This window comes from Schistocerca nitens, chromosome 2 (assembly GCF_023898315.1).
Source record: "Schistocerca nitens isolate TAMUIC-IGC-003100 chromosome 2, iqSchNite1.1, whole genome shotgun sequence".
Lineage (NCBI taxonomy): Eukaryota > Metazoa > Arthropoda > Insecta > Orthoptera > Acrididae > Schistocerca > Schistocerca nitens.
Window position 1 is genome coordinate 914,406,348 of NC_064615.1, and position 23,770 is coordinate 914,430,117.

The 23,770-nt window shown below is 40.3% G+C and overlaps 1 protein-coding gene across 4 annotated transcripts in view; it reads right to left on the reverse strand.

Moving 5' to 3' along the window:
* Positions 1–23,770, reverse strand: part of LOC126237234 (Ig-like and fibronectin type-III domain-containing protein 1) — a 1,152,289-nt gene that overhangs the window by 45,696 nt on the left and 1,082,823 nt on the right. For all 4 annotated transcript variants that reach the window (XM_049947130.1, XM_049947127.1, XM_049947128.1 and 1 more), the window contains 5 exons: positions 23,580–23,718; positions 23,346–23,481; positions 17,047–17,239; positions 6,008–6,254; positions 5,698–5,876 (listed from right to left, as the gene is read on the reverse strand). In XM_049947130.1, coding sequence (XP_049803087.1) covers positions 5,698–5,876; positions 6,008–6,254; positions 17,047–17,239; positions 23,346–23,481; positions 23,580–23,718 — 894 coding nt within the window. The remainder of the gene's footprint in view (positions 1–5,697; positions 5,877–6,007; positions 6,255–17,046; positions 17,240–23,345; positions 23,482–23,579; positions 23,719–23,770) is intronic.

Genomic DNA, 23,770 nt, shown 5'->3' on the forward strand with positions numbered 1-23,770 from the left:
TCAAATGGCTCTGAGCACTATGGGACTCAACTGCTAAGGTCATTAGTCCCCTAGAACTTAGAACTAGTTAAACCTAACTAACCTAAGGACATCACAAACATCCATGCCCGAGGCAGGATTCGAACCTGCGACCGTAGCGGTCTTGCGGTTCCAGACTGGAAGGTTTCAGTTTGATTATATAATGGTAAGACAGAGCTTTCAGAATCAGGTTTTAAACTGTAAGATATTTCTAGAAGCAGATGTGGACACTGATGACAATTTGTTGATTACGAACTGCAGATTAAAACTGAAGAAACCACAGAAAAGTAGGAATTAAGCAGTCAGGACCTGGATAAATTGAACGAATCAGTGGTTGTTGAGAGTTTCAAAGGGAGCACTATGCAAGAATGGTGGTCAGAAGCAGGGTAAAGGAATACCATGTAAGACGAACTGGTAGCTTTGAGAGATAAAATAAAGAAGGCAGCAGAGTACCACCATGGTAAAAAGACAAGGCATAGTAGAAATCCATGGCTAACATAGGAGATACTGAATTTAATTGATGAACAGAGAAAATATAAAAATGCAGACATCTCAAAAATGAAACTGACAGAAAATGCAAAATGGCTAAGTAAAAACAATAGAGGGTAGATGCAAGGCCATAGAATCATGCATGACTAGGGGAAAGATAGATGCCATCTGTAAAAATATTAATAAGAACTTTGGAACAAATAGGAACATTTCTATGAACATGAAGAGCTCAGGTGACAAGCCAGTAGTAAGCAAAGAAGGGAAAGCTAAAATATGCGTCTTTTTGATTTGCAGCTCCTTGTATTGGCTGTATTTGCAGTTAAAATTTTTTGGATTTGAGGTCCAACAGTTATGCAAAACACTGTTTTTCTCAGTACAAGGAGAATCATGGCCAATTTTAACTGCAAAAATATATATATATATATATATATATATATATATATATATATATATATATATATATATATATATATTTGCTTGTGTCTGTACATGCGTGGATGGACACGTGTGCATGCGCGAGCGCACACCCGCCCCTCCCTCCCCCCAAGGCAAGTCCCTCCGCTCCCGGGACTGGAACAACTCCCCACCCTCCCCCCTAAAACCCACATCCCCCCCCCCCCCCCCCGACGAGGCAACAGTCCGCCGCGAAAGCTTGAACCCCGCGTGTATGCCTGTGCTTGTTTGTGTGCCCGCCGACCCGCCAGCACCCCCATCTGGCAAGCCACACCATCCCTGTTTTTAGATATATTTTTCCTACGTGGAATGTTTCCCTCTATTATAACCAACAAAGATGATGCGACCTACCGAACGAAAGCGCTGGCAGGTCGACAGACACACAAACAAACACAAACAAACACACACACAAAATTCAAGCTTTCGCAACAAACTGCCGCCCCACCAGGAAAGAGGGGAAGGAGAGGGAAAGACGAAAGGATGCGGGTTCCAAGGGAGAGGGCAAGGAGTCACCCCAATCCCGGGAGCGGAAAGACCCACCTTAGGGGGAAAAAAGGACAGGCACACACTCGCACACACACACACACATCCATCCACACACACACAGACCAAGCAGACATATTTAAAGACAAAGAGTTTGGGCAGAGATGTCAGTCGAGGCGGAAGTGAAGAGGCAAAGATGATGTTGAGTGACAGGTGAGGTATGAGTGGCAGCAACTTGAAATTAGCAGAGATTGAGGCCTGGTGGGTAACGGGAAGAGAGGATATACTGAAGAGCAAGTTCCCATCTCCGGAGTTCGGATGGGTTGGTGTTGGTGGGAAGTATCCAGATAACCCGGACGGTGTAACACTGTGCCAAGATGTGCTGGCCGTGCACCAAGGCATGTTTAGCCACAGGGTGATCCTCATTACCAACAAACACTGTCTGCCTGTGTCCATTCATGCGAATGGACAGTTTGTTGCTGGTCATTCCCACATAGAATGCATCACAGTGTAGGCAGGTCAGTTGGTAAATCACGTGGGTGCTTTCACATGTGGCTCTGCCTTTGATTGTGTACACCTTCCGGGTTACAGGACTGGAGTAGGTGGTGGTGGGAGGGTGCATGGGACAGGTTTTACACCGGGGGCGGTTACAAGGATAGGAGCCAGAGGAAAGGGAAGGTGGTTTGGGGATTTCATAGGGATGAACTAACAGGTTACGAAGGTTAGGTGGATGGCGGAAAGATACTCTTGGTGGAGTGGGGAGGATTTCATGAAGGATGGATCTCATTTCAGGGCAGGATTTGAGGAAGTCGTATCCCTGCTGGAGAGCCACATTCAGAGTCTGGTCCAGTCCCGGAAAGTATCCTGTCACAAGTGGGGCACTTTTGTGGTTCTTCTGTGGGGGATTCTGGGTTCGAGGGGATGAGGAAGTGGCTCTGGTTATTTGCTTCTGTATCAGGTCGGGAGGGTAGTTGCGAGATGCGTGGATGGATATGTGTGTGTGTGCGAGTGCGAGTGTATACCCGTCCTTTTTTCCCCCTAAGGTAAGTCTTTCCGCTCCCGGGATTGGAATGACTCCTTACCCTCTCCCTTAAAACCCACATCCTTTCGTCTTTCCCTCTCCTTCCCTCTTTCCTGATGAGGCAACAGTTTGTTGCGAAAGCTTGAATTTTGTGTGTATGTTTGTGTGCCTATCGACGTGCCAGCGCTTTCGTTTGGAAGTCACATCATCTTTGTTTTTAGATATATTATTCCCACGTGGAATGTTTCCCTCTATATATATATACGGTCTTTAAATATGTCTGCTTGTGTCTGTATGTGTGGATGGATATGTGTGTGTGTGCGAGTGTATACCTGTCCTTTTTTCCCCCTAAGGTAAGTCTTTCCGCTCCCGGGATTGGAATGACTCCTTACCCTCTCCCTTAAAACCCACATCCTTTCGTCTTTCCCTCTCCTTCCCTCTTTCCTGATGAGGCAACAGTTTGTTGCGAAAGCTTGAATTTTGTGTGTGTGTTTGTGTTTGTTTGTGTGTCTGTCGACCTGCCGGCCCTTTTGTTTGGTGAGTCTCATCATCTTTCCAAACAAAGATGATGTGACTTACCAAATGAAAGTGCTGGCAGGTCCACAGACACACAAACAAACACAAACATACACACAAAATTCAAGCTTTCACAACAAACTGTTGCCTCATCAGGAAAGAGGGAAGGAGAGGGAAAGACGAAAGGATGTGGGTTTTAAGGGAGAGGGTAAGGAGTCATTCCAATCCCGGGAGCGGAAAGACTTACCTTAGGGGGAAAAAAAAGGACGGGTATACACTCGCACATACACACACATATCCATCCACACATATACAGACACAAGCAGACATATATGTGTGGATGGATATGTGTGTGTGTGCGAGTGTATACCCGTCCTTTTTTTTCCCCCTAAGGTAAGTCTTTCCGCTCCCAGGATTGGAATGACTCCTTACCCTCTCCCTTAAAACCCACATCCTTTCGTCTTTCCCTCTCCTTCCCTCTTTCCTGATGAGGCAACAGTTTGTTGCGAAAGCTTGAATTTTGTGTGTATGTTTGTGTTTGTTTGTGTGTCTGTCGACCTGCCAGCACTTTCATTTGGTAAGTCACATCATCTTTGTTTTTAGATATATTTTTCCTACGTGGAATGTTTCCCTCTATTATGACCATATATATATATATATATATATATATATATATATATATATATATATATATATATATATATATATATATATATATATATATAACAAAAAATAAAATAAAATTTAAATAAAAAAAATTTAACTGCAAACATGCCAAAACATGTTTGGGTAGTGTGAAAAATGGTGTTTTCCATAACTGGTGGACTTCAAATCCAGGAAAGCTAAAAGGTGGAAAGAATATACATCAGATCACTATAAAGGAAGCAAACTTGAGGAGAATGTTATAGGAAGAGAAGAGAAAGGTGAAGTTGAGATGGTAGCTACTGTGAGATGAATTTGACAGAGCACTGAAATTCCTGGGGGGATAACAAGGCCCCTGGAATAGATGACATACCCCTAGAATTATTAAGAGCTTTGGGAGAGTCTACCATGACAATGTGTTCCACCAGATCTACAAGATATATGAAACACAGGAAATACCTTTAGACTTCAAGTAAAATGTAATAATAATGTAATAATTCCAAAGAAGACAGGTGCTGACATAGGTGAATGCTACTAAGCCATAGTTTGATGGTCATGGCTGCATAATATTGGCACAAATTATTTACAGACAAATGGAAACACCTGTAGAAGTTGGCCTCAGGGAATGCCAGTTACAGTTCTGGAGAAATGTAGGAACACACAAGGCAATACTGACCGAAGTCTTATCTTAGATGACAGGCTTAAGAAAGGCAAAACTACAATTATATTATTTGAAAATTTAGAAAGCTTTTGACAATGCTGACTGGACTACATTCTCTGAAATTTTGTAGGTAGCAGGGGTAAAATACATCAAGCGAAAAGTTAACTACACTTTGTACAGAAGCCAGACAGCCATTATTAGAGTTGAAGGGCATGAAAGCGAAACAGAGATTGAGAAGGGAGTGAGACAGTGTTGTAGTCTATCCTGATATTACACAAACTGTAGACTGAGCAAGCAGCAAAGGAAACCAAAGACAAGAGATGGAGAAGGAATTATAGTTCAGGGAAAATAAATAAAAAATTTGAGATTTCCAAGTGACAACGAAATTCTGTCAGAGACTGCAAAGGACTTTCAGGAGCAGTGAATAACATTGGTAGTGTCTGGAAAAGCAACATATAAAGAGGAGTGTCTGTTTGTTTGTAATGCATAAAAATCTACAGTTTTATTCTGATCTTGATGAAATTTTGCACACTTTACCTTCAAGACAAGAGGAAGACCACTGCCTATAGTATAATAATTCTACACAATCCCCTAATGAACATTTGTGCAGACATAAGCTATATATTTTTAACAGACATAGTGGAATGTAATCAAATTAAATCAGGTGATGCTTGGGGAATTACATTACTAAATGAGAAATTAAAAGTAGTAGACGAGCTAAATTATTTGCACAGAAAAATAATTTATGATGACCAAAGTAGAGAAGATATAAAATGCAAACTGGAAACAGCATGTAAAGCATTTCTGAAAAAAAGGATTTTGTTAACATGTAATATAAATTTAAATCATTTTGAAAATAATATTTCTGGAGTGTAGCCTTATACAGAATTGAAATGTGGATGATAAGCAGGTCAGACAAGAGAACTGAAGCTTTTGAAATGTGGTGCTATATAAGAATGCCGAAGATTAGATCAGTATACTGAATAACTAATAAGGAAGTCCCAAAAAGAACTGAAGAAAAAATAAATTTATGGCACAACTTGATTAAAAGAAAGGGTAAGTGGCTAGGACAAATACTGAGGCATCAAAGAATCAGTTTGATAGTGAAGGAAATATGAGAGGTAAAAACTGTAGACAGACACCTAGCAATGAATACAGTAAGCAGAATCAAACAGATGGAAGTTGCAGTAGCTATTCAAAGATGAAGAGGCTTGCATAGGATAAAGTAGAATGGAGAGTCACATCAAGTAAGTCTTTGGGCTGAAGACAGTAGCAATAACAACAGCAACAAAAACAACAACATAAAAGTACTTAGGAATATCAGTAATTTTCGCTATCAAATTGCAAAAGGTATCATTCAATTTTATTTTGTTTTATTGTTATACTTATGTTTGTTTAAGTTGTTTTTACTTACATCCTTCACTGGTTGAACATTAATGTTATACTTTCCACCTTGTATGACAGGTACACGTCCCGAGTGATCACGCCAGAACATTGTTTTTGGCTCTGGATGAGCATCTATTGTGCATTCAAGAACAACAGAATCTCCAAGACCCGCCATAGTTATTCCTGATGCTGTTATTTGTGGGGGATCTGGAACACAGAAAAATTAATTGCATGTGTCCACTGAGTATTATGAATTCTGTAATATTGTCTCTGTTCATGTGCACATATGAACAATTCTTTCAACCAAAGCTCAATTATAGCAATATCTTTTCTCTTACGGCTAATTGTTATCTTCCTGGAGGCTTGCATTGGCGTTCCATATCCATTATCAGCATAACAAGAAATTTGGTCCATGTCTCTTGTTACATTATTCACTACAGTGACCATGTGCCGTGTTACTTCTTGTCGCACAAGTCGACCAGAGATATAAAGTGATATTGTTGGCATTGGTGTTCCCATTGCAATGCATAAAATAGTCATGCTGCTGCCTTCAATAACCAGATTGATGGGATGCACAGTTGGTGGCTGTAATTAAGCAGAAATTTATAAACACCAAGATCAGTTTCACATGTGAGTATTTAAATTATTGACAAGAAGTAAATGGAAACACATAAAAAATGTGTTATTCTTACACAATATTTAGGTAATTTCTACATTATCCACAAGATTTTCTGTAAATTTTGCAGAAACTAATTCCTATTTTTCAAAAGTATTGTTCTTCTCTCAATGATTGTTAACTGTAAGCTGGTAGTGACCTGCCATGCTAATCTCATATGAATTGTATCAGTTTTAAGCATATGCAAAATTGCAATATAATATGTTAACAGAAAGAGCTTGGTGGCATGTAAAGAATGTGCACCCATGAGCTTGTTCTGGTGCAAACAGGTGAGTTGCATATGGTACATAGCATCATGGATGAGTGGAATGGGAGGGAGAGATAGAACATAAGAAGAGAGAGACTGCAAATAGGAGAATGTACTATAAGTCTAGAATGAATGAAGTTGGCTGGGGACAGGGGCTAGTGCAGTTTTCTGCCAGAAGGAATCAAAAGATATATTGTAAGGATAGTTCCCATCTGTGTAATTCAAAGAATCTGATATTGGGGACCAAATCCAAGTGGAGTGGGTCATGAAGCATCCAAGTTTAAATTGAGCATATTGGGTGTGATCAGCAGCATATTCCATCGCGAAGTGGTCAACACTGTTCTTGGTCATAGATTGACAATGACATTCATTTGGGTAGCCATTTGGCTGATGGCCATAACCACATAAAAGGTTGTGCAGAATTGACAACAGAACTGGTATACAATATGACTGATTTCTCCACTGACCCTGCCTATTATGGGGTAGGATATTTCTGTGATTGGACTGGGACATATTTCATACATCGGGTGGACTGTGGAATACCACATTGGGTAGGTTGGGAAGAGTTGTGGAGTGGATGTCCCTCATTTCCAAGTGTGATTATAACTAGTTGAAGCACTGGCAATTGATATGGTTAAGTTGTCTGTTTGATATAGTTAAGTTGTCTCATCCATGGTGACATTAGGTAATAAAAGAAAATGTTCATTCAAAGAGGGTGGTCAGAGGATTAGGAACTTGCATAGATTTGGAAAGGGAATTCAGTTATGTATTAGGTTTAGAAGGTGGAGACTGTCTGTAAGGCCATAGTGAGACATTCAGCATACTGGGCAATGGACTGCTCATCACCATAGATGTACCACCATTGGATACCAAGGCTATATGGGACAGACTTTACATTGTGGAAGGAATTGCAGCTGTCATCCTTCTGTTAATGGTTACTGGGCTTGTTATGGACAGAAGTTTCTATGGATATATCACAGAGGTGGAGGTTAATATCCATGAAGGTGGTATGCTGGCCTGATGAGAACCAGTTGAACTAGATGGTAGAAGAAGATGAGGATATAATGTAGGGGAGGGTGGCTGATCAGTTTGCTGCAAGAAATTATAGGCTAGTTGATGTAACATACATGGTCAGTAAGATAACCAAAAGAGTAGTTCCCAATACATCAGTACACTACACAACATTTCACATAGGCTAGTTGATGCAACATACATGGTCAGTAAGATAACCAAAAGAGTAGTTCCCAATTAATCTGTACACTACACAACATTTCATGTTGAAATAAGGGATCCCAGCATGGTGTCTGAGAACATCATGCTTGTTGAATTTGCTCAGGATGTGTTAGATATGGGTGGAGGTGGGGAAGAGGGCAACTAGACACACTGGCCTCGATTCATGACAGGCTCATAACATGGAAATTACAACGTGGTTGGTTGCATGCCTTGGATAGGGAAGTTCTATAGTGAAAAACCCAGAAAGTAAAAGTAGGAAAAATTTTAATAGGAAAAACTGTCAGAGAAAGTGGAAGTAACATCAAGGTTGCCATAAGAATTATATAGGATAGAATATTTTACTCTTCTTTCATTACTTTTCCATACAGTTGGCTTCATCAAAATTTTCAGAGGAGTCAAATTTTATACAATAATCAATTACACACACAGAAAATAACTAGCTTCTTTAAAAACTAAAATATTTTCTTTATTACTTAGGAAAAACATAACACAATGATTTTACATCTACATAGATACTCCACAAGCCGCAGTACAGTGCATAGCGGAGGGTACCGTGTACCACTACTAGTCATTTCCTTTCCTGTTCCATTTGCAAATAGAGTGAGGGACTGCCTCTGTAAGAGCCTTAATTTCTTGAATCTTATCTTCATGGTCCATATGTGCAATATATGTTGGCAGCAGTAGAATCGTTCGGCACTCAACTTCAGATATTGGTTTTCTAAATTTCCTCAATAGTATTTCTCAAAAAGAATGTTCCCTTCCCTCCATGGATTGCCATTAGAGTTCCTGAAGCATCTCCATAACACTTACATGTTGTTTGAACCTACTGATTTCAAGGAATCCTTCAACTCAATAAGGGGTCACTGTATTTTAGCTCTTATATTTATTTAATGGTACTGTACGAGCTGAGTATGAAAACTTACTGAAAAATTTTATGCTCAAGTATTTATATTTCTTATGGTCTACAGCAAGTCGCGAGACAGACAAATGCAGCAAGTGACTGTTTCTGGTACTGTATCCATGCACATCACATCTCATATTGAAATAAGATAGTGTACTGGGTCCACCATTGTTTATAGTAAATGTAACTGATATAGGCGCTAGTATCCACTCTTATGTCAGTCTGTTTTCAGATGACATGATGATTTATTGCAGGATAAAGTAAGAGATTGTATAGCTGTTCAGGATGCCTTGCTACAAAGGGATGTTGGTAGAAAGGGTTGTAACAGGCATCAATGTGTGACACAGCCAGTTAGAAAGTTTCTGTTGCAGAGTATCCAAGGCAACTTTTCAGTACAATTAAGCGAAAATCTCACAGAGTTGAATAAATTTTAATCCTTTTGGATTCAATGTCTGACCTCTTCCAACATACAGATTTTCAGATTTGACCCTAATTTCTGATGACATCTGACACATAGAGAAACAATAATCTCTCCCTCTGCGCAATGATGTAAGTACCAGTGAATCAGAAGTTAGCATGAAGAAGAAAATTACTGTAATGTCACATGTGCAGCTTGTTGTATTTAAATGCAAGGTTTGTCATTATGATGAGCTTACAAAATTCCTGTACTCTGATCCAACAACAGGGATTTACTTTCCTGAAAGTGCCCTAAAATAAGGTAACTCAAATGTTTTCAGCTCTTTTTCATTCACGACCTTATTCGCAAAATTGTGAGTGCAACAAATACATATGCAGCAGAGAAAATGCAGGCAGTGGCACTGCTGAAAACAGAGTCAATGCTTTTTTACTCATGGAAAGATGTTTCATCTGAAGAAATGAAGGCATTTCTTAGCATAATACTGAACATGGTTCTGAATTCAAAGGCTGAACTGTATGAAATGACAGGTTCGCGGAATTAAGGAAACCAGTGCCTGTATGTGAATGAAAGGTGTGTATTTAGAAGTGCATACTGCCACAGAATCATTGAAAATCTGTACAAATAATGTATTATTAAAAATGACTAGAACAAGAACCACAACCACATCAGAAATTAAACAATTTTTGAATGGAGTTGGAGTGAAGCAAAGATTTCTTTGGCAAGTTGTGTGATTAGAACTGAAATGTCTACTACAACTACCAGAAATAACATTCCCAGTAAAATAAACTCCATTCTAGTAGCACACAGGTAATTATTTTTTTGAGCAGTATTCATATACTTACAAAAACTTGGCATATGCGGTTTCACATAAACAGCAGTTTATAGAGTAAATGTAGAAGAGGAACAGTTTTTCACTGAAATGCTTTATATGGAAATAATAGTTTTTATACAACTTTTTAAGTATATGTAGAGTTACATGAATACCCTTAATTAAATGAACTACTGTATTAGTAATGGTAGTGCTGTAAAAAAACAGTCTGTAATAGCAATTTGTTTTAATATGTCTATTATTCACAAGCTGTGACACTGGCGTGAATAAAACAGTGACCCGTATATACAATAAGTTTCCTTTAATTTACGTCAATGGTCACAAACTTTTTGTTAACAGATTACCGGTTTTGGTCTATAATGACCCTCATCAGCTATGTTTTATTAAAAACAACATCCTAATGTACTGCAGCCATAGTGGCATCATCAAACGTTAAATGCAGAATCAGCACCAGCATTGTCAGATATATGTAAATAACATCATATGCACGAGTCGTGTTGTCAGTATTGACTCTAAATGTGGGTTGTTAGAGCTGTCCTGTTGTGGAACTCAATAAACTGTGCTTGAGAAAGTAACAGAGAAAGCTTTAGGGGCGTTTTGACACACTTCATTGTAAAATGGTGCCAAAGCTAATGCCAAGCCAAAGGAAATAGCATAATATACCACGAACAGTATGGCAAGAAATTGGTAAATATAGTATTTATGATAACATTCAGCAATATAATGCTACAATAGACTTAATTTGGGGCTTAGTAAACTCACAATCAATCATATATATACCGAACGAAAGTGCTGGCAGGTTGATAGACACACAAACAAACACAAACATACACACAAAATTCAAGCTTTCGCAACAAACTGTTGCCTCTTCAGGAAAAACCCACATCCTTTTGTCTTTCCCTCTCCTTCCCTCTTTCCTGATGAAGCAACCGTTGGTTGCGAAAGCTTGAATTTTGTGTGTATGTTTGCGTTTGTTTGTGTATCTATCAACATGCCAGCGCTTTCGTTTGGTAAGTCACATCATCTACTCACCAAGTGGTAACAGGAGAACACACACATAAAAGAAGGCAATACTTACACAAGCTTTGAGAGCCAATGGCTCCTTCTCCTGGCAGAATTGTTGAAGGAGAAGGAAGAGGGGTGAAGGAAAAGGACAGGAGAGGCTTAGGAAAAGTGGTAGGCTTCAGAAAAGTCACATTGAACTGCAGGTCAGGGGAGACTGACTGGATGGGATGAGAAGAAAAGACTCTTTCTTTCTCATCCTGTCTGGTAAATATCTCCTGGCCTGCAGTTCTGGGTGAATTTCCCAAAATCTGCTCCTTTTCCTAAACCTCTCCAATTCTTTTCCTTCAACCCTCTTCCTTCCCCTTCCCCTTCAACCTTTCTGTTGGAAGGAGGAGACACTGCCTCCAAAAGCTTGTATAAGTATAACCTTCTTTTATGAGTGTGTTCTCCTGCCACAGCTTGATCAGTAGATTTTTTTTATTTTTCCACTTACATTATAGTGTCAAAAATTGGTTACTTTGATTGTTATAGAAATGTATGAGTTTTCTGGCATGAATAAGAAGTGTGTGGTTCAGAATCCAGATGAGTGAATGTATAAGTGTCTGAGTGAAAAGAACTCTTTTTACCTCTGGAACATTAGATGATTATAATTATACTGATTATGATGATCATGGGTAGAGCATACCATGTGGGCACCATTAATGTCAGTTCTGTTGTTATGAGACAGATATGGTTAATTTACACGTATAGCTCAAGCTAAAATAGAATAAGCGCAGAGTGTTGTTTGTTTAAACGTGTACGCTGCTGGCCATCAACACTGCAACACTAGAAAGGATTGCAAATAATGAAATTTTACGTATTGTGTGATACAGTGTAATGGGAAGATTACATGATTAAATTTGTAGGTGATTTGAGATACACAGGGTGCAAAATTTTGTGCACAGACCTGCGACCTCTGGCAGCAACAGTGGTTCTAATTCAGCTGGGCATCAAGTGAATCTAAGCTTCAATGACATGTTGCTTCAACTCCATATTCCTGAGTTCATAAAATATAATAGCTGGTGAGTGATGGCATGCCAGTTGCCCGACAACCTGTGCCCATGTGTTATCTTGTTGAAAGATAACGCCATGGAGACACTGAAGATAGGGCACATCCACTGACCTTAATTCATCAAAAATATAACAGAGCTGTCCAGATTACTGGCCATGTGAACCTGAGAGGTTTATATTGTATACCCATTGATAGCTCCATACCAACATACCATGTGCTGCACCTATAAGGTGGTGATGAATGCAATCTGGCAGCATTCACTGTCCTTGCAGCCTCCATGTATGGATACCTCCATTGTGATGCTGTACACAGAACTGCAAGTCATCTGAAAAGATGACAAAGTGCCAACCCTGTGTCCAGTATTGTCATTGGACACACCACTATCAGTGTGTCTCAATCTGTTGCCAGTCAGTGGAGCCACAACAATAGCAACTGTGCTTACAGCCAGTGATGTTCCTGACATCTTCACACTGTACATATGGATACTTGACTTTCTTGAAACAAGCCCATTTCTTGACTCAAGGTACCCGACATGACTTCACAATCCTGCATGGCCAAGCGAACAGTGTGTGTTCTCTCAGGGCCTAGTTGCTTAAGGCCATTGAGATACTGCATGGCATTGAGTATGGCTCTCTTGAACTCTAAACACAACCCCCATGAAGAGCTTAATAACAATGGACTCCACCTTATAAATTTTGCGGTATCACTTAACATGACAGTTTCTAGCATGTGATTCCAGCATAAGAATCTATACAAAGTGATTTAGTTGTAGCCAGACAACAATAATAGGAACCAAATTCATCATATACTAATAGGTACCAGGTAGGACTCTGATGTATTAGACTGCCATAATTTCAGATGTGCTAATATGGACTCCAATCATTACCTCCTCACAGTAAAAAGAAGAGGGATAATTTTGAATGCACATGAATTTAAAGGAGAATGGTAATATCTCTAAATTTGAAAACTCAAGGAGGACTGAACACTCATCTATTAATTTGGAAAATAAATTGATAACAGTGGAATAAAATCAGGAATGAAATATGGACTGCCACAGAGGAACTGATTGGTATGGAACAACAGACCAGAAGAAATGTGTGGTATGATGAAGAGTGTGAGGGAGTAACAAGAACAAAGAATGAATCATACAAAAATTTGCAGGCGAGAAGAACAAGAATTACTACAGAGGAAAAAAGCATTCAGAAAAGTGGAATCCTAAAGCAAAGAAGATAAGCTTTTTAAAAGGCAGTTGCAGCTTACTGAATTACTGAACAATATTGCTGGATGCAGAAAATTACATAGAAAGGTCAATAACCTTAGAAGAGGCTTTCAGTGAAAAACAACATAATGAAAAGGGAAAAATCTTGAACTAATAGCATCACAGGAGGGAGTGTTACATCATTCAGCAGAATACTTTAAGGAATTACTATACTCGGAGAATGCTTAGGCATCGGAGCAATCTAAAATCCAATAGGTGGTAGAAGAGGAAAATGAGATGCCCTCAGTGCAACAGATCAGCAGTCAGTAAAGAAACTAGCGAATAATTAGTCATCTGGCAATGACAACCTGCCAGATGAGTATATTATGTGAGGTGGAGATCATCTAATTAAATGCCTGCATACCCTGATCTCAGATATATGGATGCAAAAGTCATCCCAGATGATTGGAAAATATGAGTAATATGTGCTACTATATGCAAGAAAGGGGGACATCCTGGAATGTGCAAACTACAGTGGAGTTACATTATTGAGTATCACATATAAAATATTCTACTCCCTGCTTTTTACCATGTAAATCTATTGCAGGAAAAGCAATTTGGAGATATCAGGCAAGCTTTAGATCTTCTGCATATCAATTATTGACTAAATATTCACCTTCAGACAAATAATGGAAAAAAGGAATAAAATATCAAAATGCATCATACATTCGTTGATATTCAAGCAGCATTTGGCACCATAGAAAGAAATAAGCTTACTGAAGCCATGAATGAAACCTTCATACCACAACAGCTAATATGCCTCTTAAGTCCATGTCCTGCTGCATGAACAAGTCCATAACTGCATACTGCACATCTTTGTCTGACAGGTATTGCCAACCCTTCAAGGGCCTTTTCTAAAGGACGGAGGATGTGTAATTGCATGGGGAGAGATCATGACTATAGGGCAGGTGCTTGAGTCTCTCCCACTTCAGTTGGCATAACTTTGCAATATGGGGCCGTGTTTTCAAGAGGCAGCAGCACCCCTTGTCACAGTTTTCCTGGAAGTTGTGGATAGACATGCTGCCCCACACACATTCTTTATTCTCCACTGGATGTCTACCAGCATTTGTCCTTCAGCAGCCAAGAAAAGAATAACAGCCCACTGGTCCTGTTTGGAGACATTTGATAATAATGTTGCCACAGTTCAGGTTTCTGCATTTAACCCAGAGACGTTAGAAAGACATGAGTGCCACTCTTATCCCTTGCCTATAAGTCGATGCTTATATTACCTTGGAGTCAAGCTATGTTGCATATATGCTGCAGCAATGCCCTCAAACAGAAACTTTTTGATTGCCCCTTGTACTAATTTTGAACTCTATAAAAAGATATTGAAATCATAAAGTTCATTAAAATAAACTGCCTACAAGGGATCAGTTATGTCTTTTGTGTGGAACATGAGAACATGAAAAAAAAAATAAATAGCACTGCTAAAAAACCCAGTGGAATTAAGAAGCAGGGGAAGAACAAGAGTTCAGTACTTGGATGATGCACAAGAAGATCAAAAGATTAATGGTGCAGAGAATGAAGATGCAGGACACTGCACACGAAGGAATGGAATGATGACTTGCAGCAGGCCAAGGCCCATTAAGGACTGTAGATCCAGAAAGAAGGTGGAGGAGGAGGAGGAGGAGGAGGAGGAGGAGCAGGAGAAGAAGAAATATGATCGGTATTTTAGACGTATATTAAATTATTTGAATGAACTTTAGATTGTGTGAGTGAAAACTGCCTCTGTTGGCTAGTTTCTGCCAATATTTCTGTGTGAGAGATCATGTAATATAGAACATATTGATAAAGACATCAAATAGCTCTATCATTACAGTACTCTGAAAAGGAAAGTTGCTACTCACCATATAGCAGAGATGATGAGTTGCAGACAGACACAACGAAAAGACTGTCACAAATAAAGCTTTTTGCCAGTAGTGCCTTTGTCAAATATAGATCACACACACACACACACACACACACACACACACACACACACACACACACACACACACACACACATACAAATGGCAAACTTAGCCCACACAAATGACTGCACTCTCAGACAACTGAAACCGCACTGCCAGTGGTGGTTTCAGTTGCCTCAGACTGCAGTTGTGTGTGTGAGCTGTGTTTGCATGAGTGTGTGTATGTGTGTGTGTGTGTGGGGGGGGGTCTACTTTTGATAAAGGCCTTACTGGACGAAAGCTTCATTTGTGAAAGTTTTTTTGTTGAGCCTATCTGCGACTCAGCATCTCTGCTATATGGTGAGTAGCAACTTTCCTTTTCATAATATTGTACATTCCATCCTGTATTTTCCATTGTTTGATGTCTTGTTACAGTGCTGTTTACAATAAAGTAGCATCAAAGTACATTATTTCTTGACAAAAATGCCAAATTACTTAACTGTCAAATATTAGCCTATTAGGAAAAACTGGAAATTTATCTATATACACTGAATTGCCAAAGAAAGTGGTATTCAAATACAGAGATATGTAAACAGACAGAATACAGCACTGCAGTCAGCAAGACCTATATAAGACAACAAGCGTTTGGTGCAGTTGTTAAATTGTTTACTGCTGTCACAATGGCAGGTTAGCAAGATTTAAGAAAGTTTGAACATGGTGTTACAGTTGGCACATGAACGATGGGACACAGCATCTCCTAGGTGGTAATGAAGTGGGAATTTTCCTGTATGACCATTTTATAAGTGTACAATGAATATCAAGAATCTGGTAAAACATCAAATCTCTGACACTACTGTGGCCAGAAAGAAATCCTGCAAGAACTGGACCAACGACGACTGAAGTGAATCATTAAATGTGACAGAACTGCAACTCTTTCACAAATTACTGCAGATTTCAATGCTAGGCCATCAACAAATGTCAGCATGTGAACCATTGAATGAAATATCATTTATATGAGCTTTCAGAGCCAAAGGCCCATTTGTGTACCCTTGCTGACTACACAACACAAAGCTTTATGCCTCACCTGTACCTCATTTCAAATTGTATTGAGTGGATTGACATGTACAGGTATTGAGACAACCTCAGAATCCATGGATCCTACATGTCAGGAGGGGACTTTTCAGGCTGGCGGAGGCTCTGTAATGGTGTGGGGGTGTATGCATTTGGAGTGATATGGGATCCCTGACATGTCAAGGTACAACTTTTGACAGGTGACACTGCATCCATTCATGTCCATTATGCATTCCGACAGACTTGGGCAATTCCAGCAGGGCAATGTGACAGCCCACACATCCAGAATCGCTACATCGTGGCTCCAGGAACAATCATCCAAGATTAAACAATTCTGCTGGCCACCAGACTCCCCAGACATGAACATTATTGAGCAAATCTAGGATGCCTTGCAACATACTGTTCAGAAGAAATTTCCACCCCTCATACTCTTACGGATTTATGGAAATCTCTGCAGGATTCATGGTGTCAATTCCCTCCATCACTGCTTCAGACATTAGATGAGTCCAGAGCCCTATACAATATTAGGCAGGTGTACCAGTTGCTTTGGCCCTTCAGTGTAAATATATATAGTTTTCAGTTACAAGTTGTATATAAGTGTTCTGTGTTTGTTCTGTTGGCAACTTCCACTTCATAACATTTATTGTGAAAGTGAACTACGGAACAAGTTACTAACTACTGACATGTTCATGCCTCTGAGATATGCATGAAATATAGTAAATGGTTCAATATTTTGATGCAATTACAAAGCTCATTGAGCTACTGAGTACACTACTGCAATAGAGAATTTAGTATTTACCTCAACAAATGCAGGATATGCAGGGTCAGTCCATGCTATTAGTGTTTCTGATGGTAGGCTCTGGCCATTCTTTGATACAGCAATGACATACACAATGTACTGTGTATTGGGATTAAGGTTTTGTAAAGTGTGGGAAGTCACAGTTGTCTCTGCCATCTGAAATACATCATCTGCTGGTGTCTTGTGGTAGAGCCTGTAATATATTTTATCACAAAATGAAATTTCAAGTTATGCTAACATTAAAGTCTGTTTTAAAAGTATTTTACACAGACAGTTTACCAAATTACTTCATACTCCAATGGAAGTAACACACTGAAAACTTAAAAATGTATAGTTAAAAAACTAATTTATTAATGGGTGAGAATGAATAATATATTTTGATTAAGGAAAAACAACATCCTGTATATACACTCCTGGAAATTGAAATAAGAACACCGTGAATTCATTGTCTCAGGAAGGGGAAACTTTATTGACACATTCCCGGGGTCAGATACATCACATGATCACACTGACAGAACCACAGGCACATAGACACAGGCAACAGAGCATGCACAATGTTGGCACTAGTACAGTGTATATCCACCTTTCGCAGCAATGCAGGCTGCTATTCTCCCATGGAGACGATCGTAGAGATGCTGGATGTAGTCCTGTGGAACGGCTTGCCATGCCATTTCCACCTGGCGCCTCAGTTGGACCAGCGTTCGTGCTGGACGTGCAGACCGCGTGAGACGACGCTTCATCCAGTCCCAAACATGCTCAATGGGGGACAGATCCGGAGATCTTGCTGGCCAGGGTAGTTGACTTACACCTTCTAGAGCACATTGGGTGGCACAGGATACATGCGGACGTGCATCGTCCTGTTGGAACAGCAAGTTCCCTTGCCGGTCTAGGAATGGTAGAACGATGGGTTCGATGACGGTTTGGATGTACCGTGCACTATTCAGTGTCCCCTCGACGATCACCAGTGGTGTACGGCCAGTGTAGGAGATCGCTCCCCACACCATGATGCCGGGTGTTGGCCCTGTGTGGCTCGGTCGTATGCAGTCCTGATTGTGGCGCTCACCTGCACGGTGCCAAACATGCATACGCCCATCATTGGCACCAAGGCAGAAGCGACTCTCATCGCTGACGACGACACGTCTCCATTCGTCCCTCCATTCACGCCTGTCGCAACACCACTGGAGGCAGGCTGCACGATGTTGGGGCGTGAGCGGAAGACGGCCTAACGGTGTGCGGGACCGTAGCCCAGCTTCATGGAGACGGTTGCGAATGGTCCTCGCCGATACCCCAGGAGCAACAGTGTCCCTAATTTGCTGGGAAGTGGCGGTGCGGTCCCCTACGGCACTGCGTAGGATCCTACGGTCTTGGCGTGCATCCGTGCGTCACTGCGGTCCGGTCCCAGGTCGACGGGGACGTGCACCTTCCGCTGACCACTGGCGACAACATCGATGTACTGTTGAGACCTCACGCCCCACGTGTTGAGCAATTCGGCGGTACGTCCACCCGGCCTCCCGCATGCCCACTATACGCCCTCGCTCAAAGTCCGTCAACTGCACATACGGTTCACGTCCACACTGTCGCGGCATGCTACCAGTGTTAAAGACTGCAATGGAGCTCCGTATGCCACGGCAAACTGGCTGACACTGACGGCGGCGGTGCACAAATGCTGCGCAGCTAGCACCATTCAACGGCCAACACCGCGGTTCCTGGTGTGTCCGCTGTGCCGTGCGTGTGATCATTGCTTGTACAGCCCTCTCGCAGTGTCCGGAGCACGTATGGTGGGTCTGACACACCGGTGTCAATGTGTTCTTTTTTCCATTTCCAGGAGTGTACAATTAAATATTTCTAAGTCCCTACTTTCTGAATTTCCAGCCAGTTCTCTGATATGTGTCTTGCATCACAAATTATTACAGAATAATTGTAAATACAGGGTGTCCCAAGAGGAATAGTCAGTATTCAGGGAAGTGACAGCAATGATCATTTGAAGGAAAAAACTTCAAATGGACAGATGCCCCATTCCAAACTATTTCCAAGATGGAACACATTTCTTGCACATCTTTATTTATTTTCTGTTTTATTCAGTACATCATCAGGTTTACACATGTACAGTAGTTAGTAAACATTACAACCTACATTTTACAAAGAATCAAACTGGAAAATATGTATTTTTAACACATTAAGTAGGACTATGCTGCAAGGTTTCAACAATGTGGTGTTGTTACTACACAGGTTATTGATCTACATGTTCAGAAGAAAAATGGGAATTTCAAAAAAATATGTGCTTCATGAAGTGTGCTGGAAACTCTGATAAGCACTCCACAGTCAGGAATTTGACATATAAGGAAGCACCAACAGTATTCTTCAACAGTAGCAGGTGCATTACCATCACAGAAGCAATAAACATTCACCATCTCTGCACATTCTTCATTAGTTTAGATGTGTGACATTTTAGCCAGCACATGCACAAACACAGTTAACTGATGCCTCTCTCTGATACACTCTCAGTCCCTCACACTACTTCACTCACAACACACCACAGACAGCTGTGTGTTCTGGGGGCTACTTCAAATGCAGAAAGACATCCCCAGCAAAGATGTTGAAAGCAATGAGTTAACTGGGATAGAATAAAATGTCAAAGAGGTTGGATGGGTAAGATGTGTGCACACATCATACTTGCTGAAAAACATAAGTACTTAAACATGTTCCATCTCGGCACCATTCAGAATAAGGCATATGTCCATGTGAAGTTTTTTGCTCCAAATGATCATTCCTGTCATATCCTTGAACATCCTGTACATGACAGCATGGTATAATTAATGTTGGATGTAAACAGTAGGAGTAAAATGCAGTATAACAGAATGCCATCAAATTAAGTAGCATGAATTCTGACAGTAATGTTATTGTAATAACAGAAAATGATAAATAACCACTATCCACACAAATATGACGAATTGAATGTATAATAGTGTAAGAGAAAACCTTGTTTATGCACTTATCTGTTGACCAACAATGCCATGGTTGTTTGCTTTGGTATTACTGTTTGTTTTGCACCCTGAATTTTGGCCTCTCATACCAAATGAGTGATGAGTCAAATAATTACAACGTTTTTAGAGGGTCTGAGCAGGAAATAGTGGTGGTTTGAATGCTGATGGCTTGATAGGAATTTGAAGACAACTGCCACTGAATGTGAGCATCGATGGTCTAACCACTATACCATTTCATATGGTGTTTGGTTCGAGTTCTGATGTCTAGTAAATGGGGAGTGAGGTGTGATCACTGGAGGCTTCATTTGAGTACTATAAAATCTGAAGCTTTTTAAGTACTGTCTCATGTGATGTGCCATATGCAAATTCTTGGTTACATCACTAACTTGTACTTTGGAATCTGAAACAATGAAGCTTTTACACCTATTATTGTAAATGGTGCTTCAGATGTTCCATGTGTTTATAGCTAAAGTAAAACACAAATACTGGGTTATTTATACCTCCAGAATTTCAGAAGACAACTGCTTCAAAACTCCAAAAACTAAAGAAACTATTTGAAGAAGAATTTTTCACAGAAGTTGGTTTTTAGTGACAAAGCCATGTTTCAAGAGTATGGCAAACATATAGTCATAACAAGAACAACCTTCAGAGATGTCGATCTCTCAGATGGCTTCATAAACATATTGATTGATATCAAGCACACTGACCACCAATAGTACCTTCACTTTGATATCTGTCATCCATTCCATGTCAAAGAGTCTCTTCCCTACAGAATTGCCACCCAACCTATTAAATGCCTTCCCTCGTGGTCAGGTCAGATGCAAGATCTGCCCCATTCACTCACCAAACTATGGAAAACTGCAAACTTGACCATCCAGTTACCAAACACACTGCACACTGTGACACAAATGGATTCAAAAGCTGCTTCACTACAAGAGACATTTGGATACTCACTTCCAGTACAAGTTCCTCTGAACTATGCAGGTAAGAATTGCATTTCCAGCATATCCTGCATTCTCACAATGGCCTAAACTTCTTGTAAACTGTTTCTCACTACTTCGGTTACCTTTTCCCTTCTCTGTTCAGTCCATGTTGCTCCTTCCCCATCCATTTTGCGTATTACCTTCTCCCACCATCCCCCCTTCCAATCCCATATTGATGTTATTTCTCTCTCTGTCTCTCTGTCTCTCTCTCTCTCCCTCTCTCTCTCTATCTATCTATCTATCTAAAAACAAAGATGATGTGACTTACCAAACGAAAGCACTGGCATGTTGATAGACACACAAACAAACACAAACATACACACAAAATTCAAGCTTTCGCAACCAACGGTTGCTTCATCAGGAAAGAGGTAAGGAGAGGGAAAGACAAAAGGATGTGGGTTTTAAGGGAGAGCGTAAGGAGTCATTCCAATCCTGGGAGCAGAAAGACTTACCTTAGGGGGAAAAAAGGACAGGTACACACACACACACACACACACACACACACACACACACACACATATATATATCCACCCGCACAAACACAGACAAGCCATGCTTGTGTCTGTGTATGTGCGGATGGATATGTGTGTGTGTGCGAGTGTATACCTGTTTTTTTTCCCCTTAAGGTAAGTCTTTCCGCTCCCGGGATTGGAATGACTCCTTACCCTCTCCCGTAAAACCCACATCCTTTCGTCTTTCCCTCTCCTTCCCTCTTTCCTGATGAAGCAACCGTTGGTTGCGAAAGCTTGAATTTTGTGTGTATGTTTGTGTGTCTATCAACATGCCAGCACTTTCGTTTGGTAAGTCACATCATCTTTGTTTTTAGATATATTTTTCCCATGTGGAATGTTTCCCTCTGTTATATTTATATCTATCTATCTATCTATCTCTCTCTCTCTCTCTCTCTCTCTCTCTCTCTCTCTCTCTCTCTCTCTCTACCTCTCTGCCACCCCCTCCCCCATTTCATCCCTCTTCCTCCCCATCCCCCTTCCCATCCATCTCTCTCCTCCCTGTTCATCTCCATCTTGTTCTCACTCTTCTCTCCCGCCATCTCCCTTTCTCTACATCTCTTATTTACTCTATCCTCTGAATGCCTTTTGTCTTGTTATGCAGCTGCTACGTCATCTGTCAAAAAACATACCTGCATTATCACATTACCCCCTACTTTCCTTGTCCATACTTTCTACCCCCTCCGCACCTCCTCCTTTCCAGTCAACTGCTCTCAATAATAGATAATCAGTAATAAATGCTGCACATGTGATAGTGTTCATTTGTGTGTGTGTGTGTGTGTGTGTGTGTGTGTGTGCACTTTTACTAGAAAAAGGGCCATAACTTGAAAGATAGTGTGAATACTGTGTTCTGTTTATAACAAGCATGTTTGGGGCACAGAACATTCACAAGAGATTGTGAAATGCATTTATGATGCACCTAAAGTTTTGTGCCATGTTCATTTCAAAAGTTTATTGATCATTTTTCATTGCAGGGAAAACTGTGACTGGTTTCATATACTTGGACATGCTGCAGCAAGGCTTATACCACAATTACAGCAAGGCAGTGGAGAGTTCATTTTGCAATAAGATGATGCTCCACCATATTTTAATTTATATGTTCATGATTACCTCAATGCTGGACAGCCTCATGTTAGGATGTACAAGCCGCCCATCATGACTCTCCTATTTTTCAGTGGCCCCGATGGTCACCTGATGTAACTCCATGTGATGTCTTCTAATGGGATTATGTCAAAGAGTGTGTGTCTCCTGCTTCCATTGTTGCTTAATTTAGAAGAATTGTAAGGAAGTATTGGTTGCTGATATTAGGGGGACATTAAACTTTAATGTCCTGTTGACACTGAGGTCATTAGAGATGGAACACAAGCTTGGAGAAGGAAAGCAGCTGTGCCCTTTTGAAGAAACCATCCTGGCATCTGATGTAAGGAAATCACAGGAAACCTAAATCAGAATGGCTGAACATGGGTTTGAAACTGATGTCCTCCCGAATGCTAGTCCAGTGTGCTAACCTCTGTGCTACCCCGTTCAGTGTTGCTAATATTGGCCATGACATGTTGGAACACGTGTGCGAAGGATTTGATTATCATTTTGGCAATACTGTACACCTGTAATGTGAGTTAAAAAACTTGGAGGGATGCTCTCCACTGATATGTGTCTATTTTCTGTGTCTTGCAGATTTTGCACAGTCATCTTTTGAAACTGAGGCATTTATGAATAATCCTGTATCATTCATGATTACCTTCAATAAAGTAGTGAATTAGAAGAAATATATGGCAAAAGGAACATCAGTCAACTAAAAAGTAAACTTAATGCTGTTTACAAACCTGTACACAATGTGTTCTGTTGGGTGACTAAATTCTGGTGGTTGCCATGTGATTGTGACCCATGTAGCACTGTGTCCAGAAACTGCGAGAGAATGTGGTGGAGATGTCACACCTGGAATACCCTCCTTGCCAACATCTGACAAAAAATGTTGTACTTCATGAATATCATGTTTCATATTATCTTGCAGATCATATGTAAAGTTCATAAAAATATATTGAAAAGAACTTGATTACCTGTGTTAGTAATATTGATCATGAGAACTGAGGATGGCAATGAGGTTCCATGCTCATTCACGGAAACAACAAAAAAGTTGTAAATGCTTCCACTTTCAAGACCAGTTACTTTGGCACTTGTTGATGTTACATTCATTTGCTGAAAATATAGAACATAATGGTAAGCCCCCTCAAACCATAGTAGGCATGTT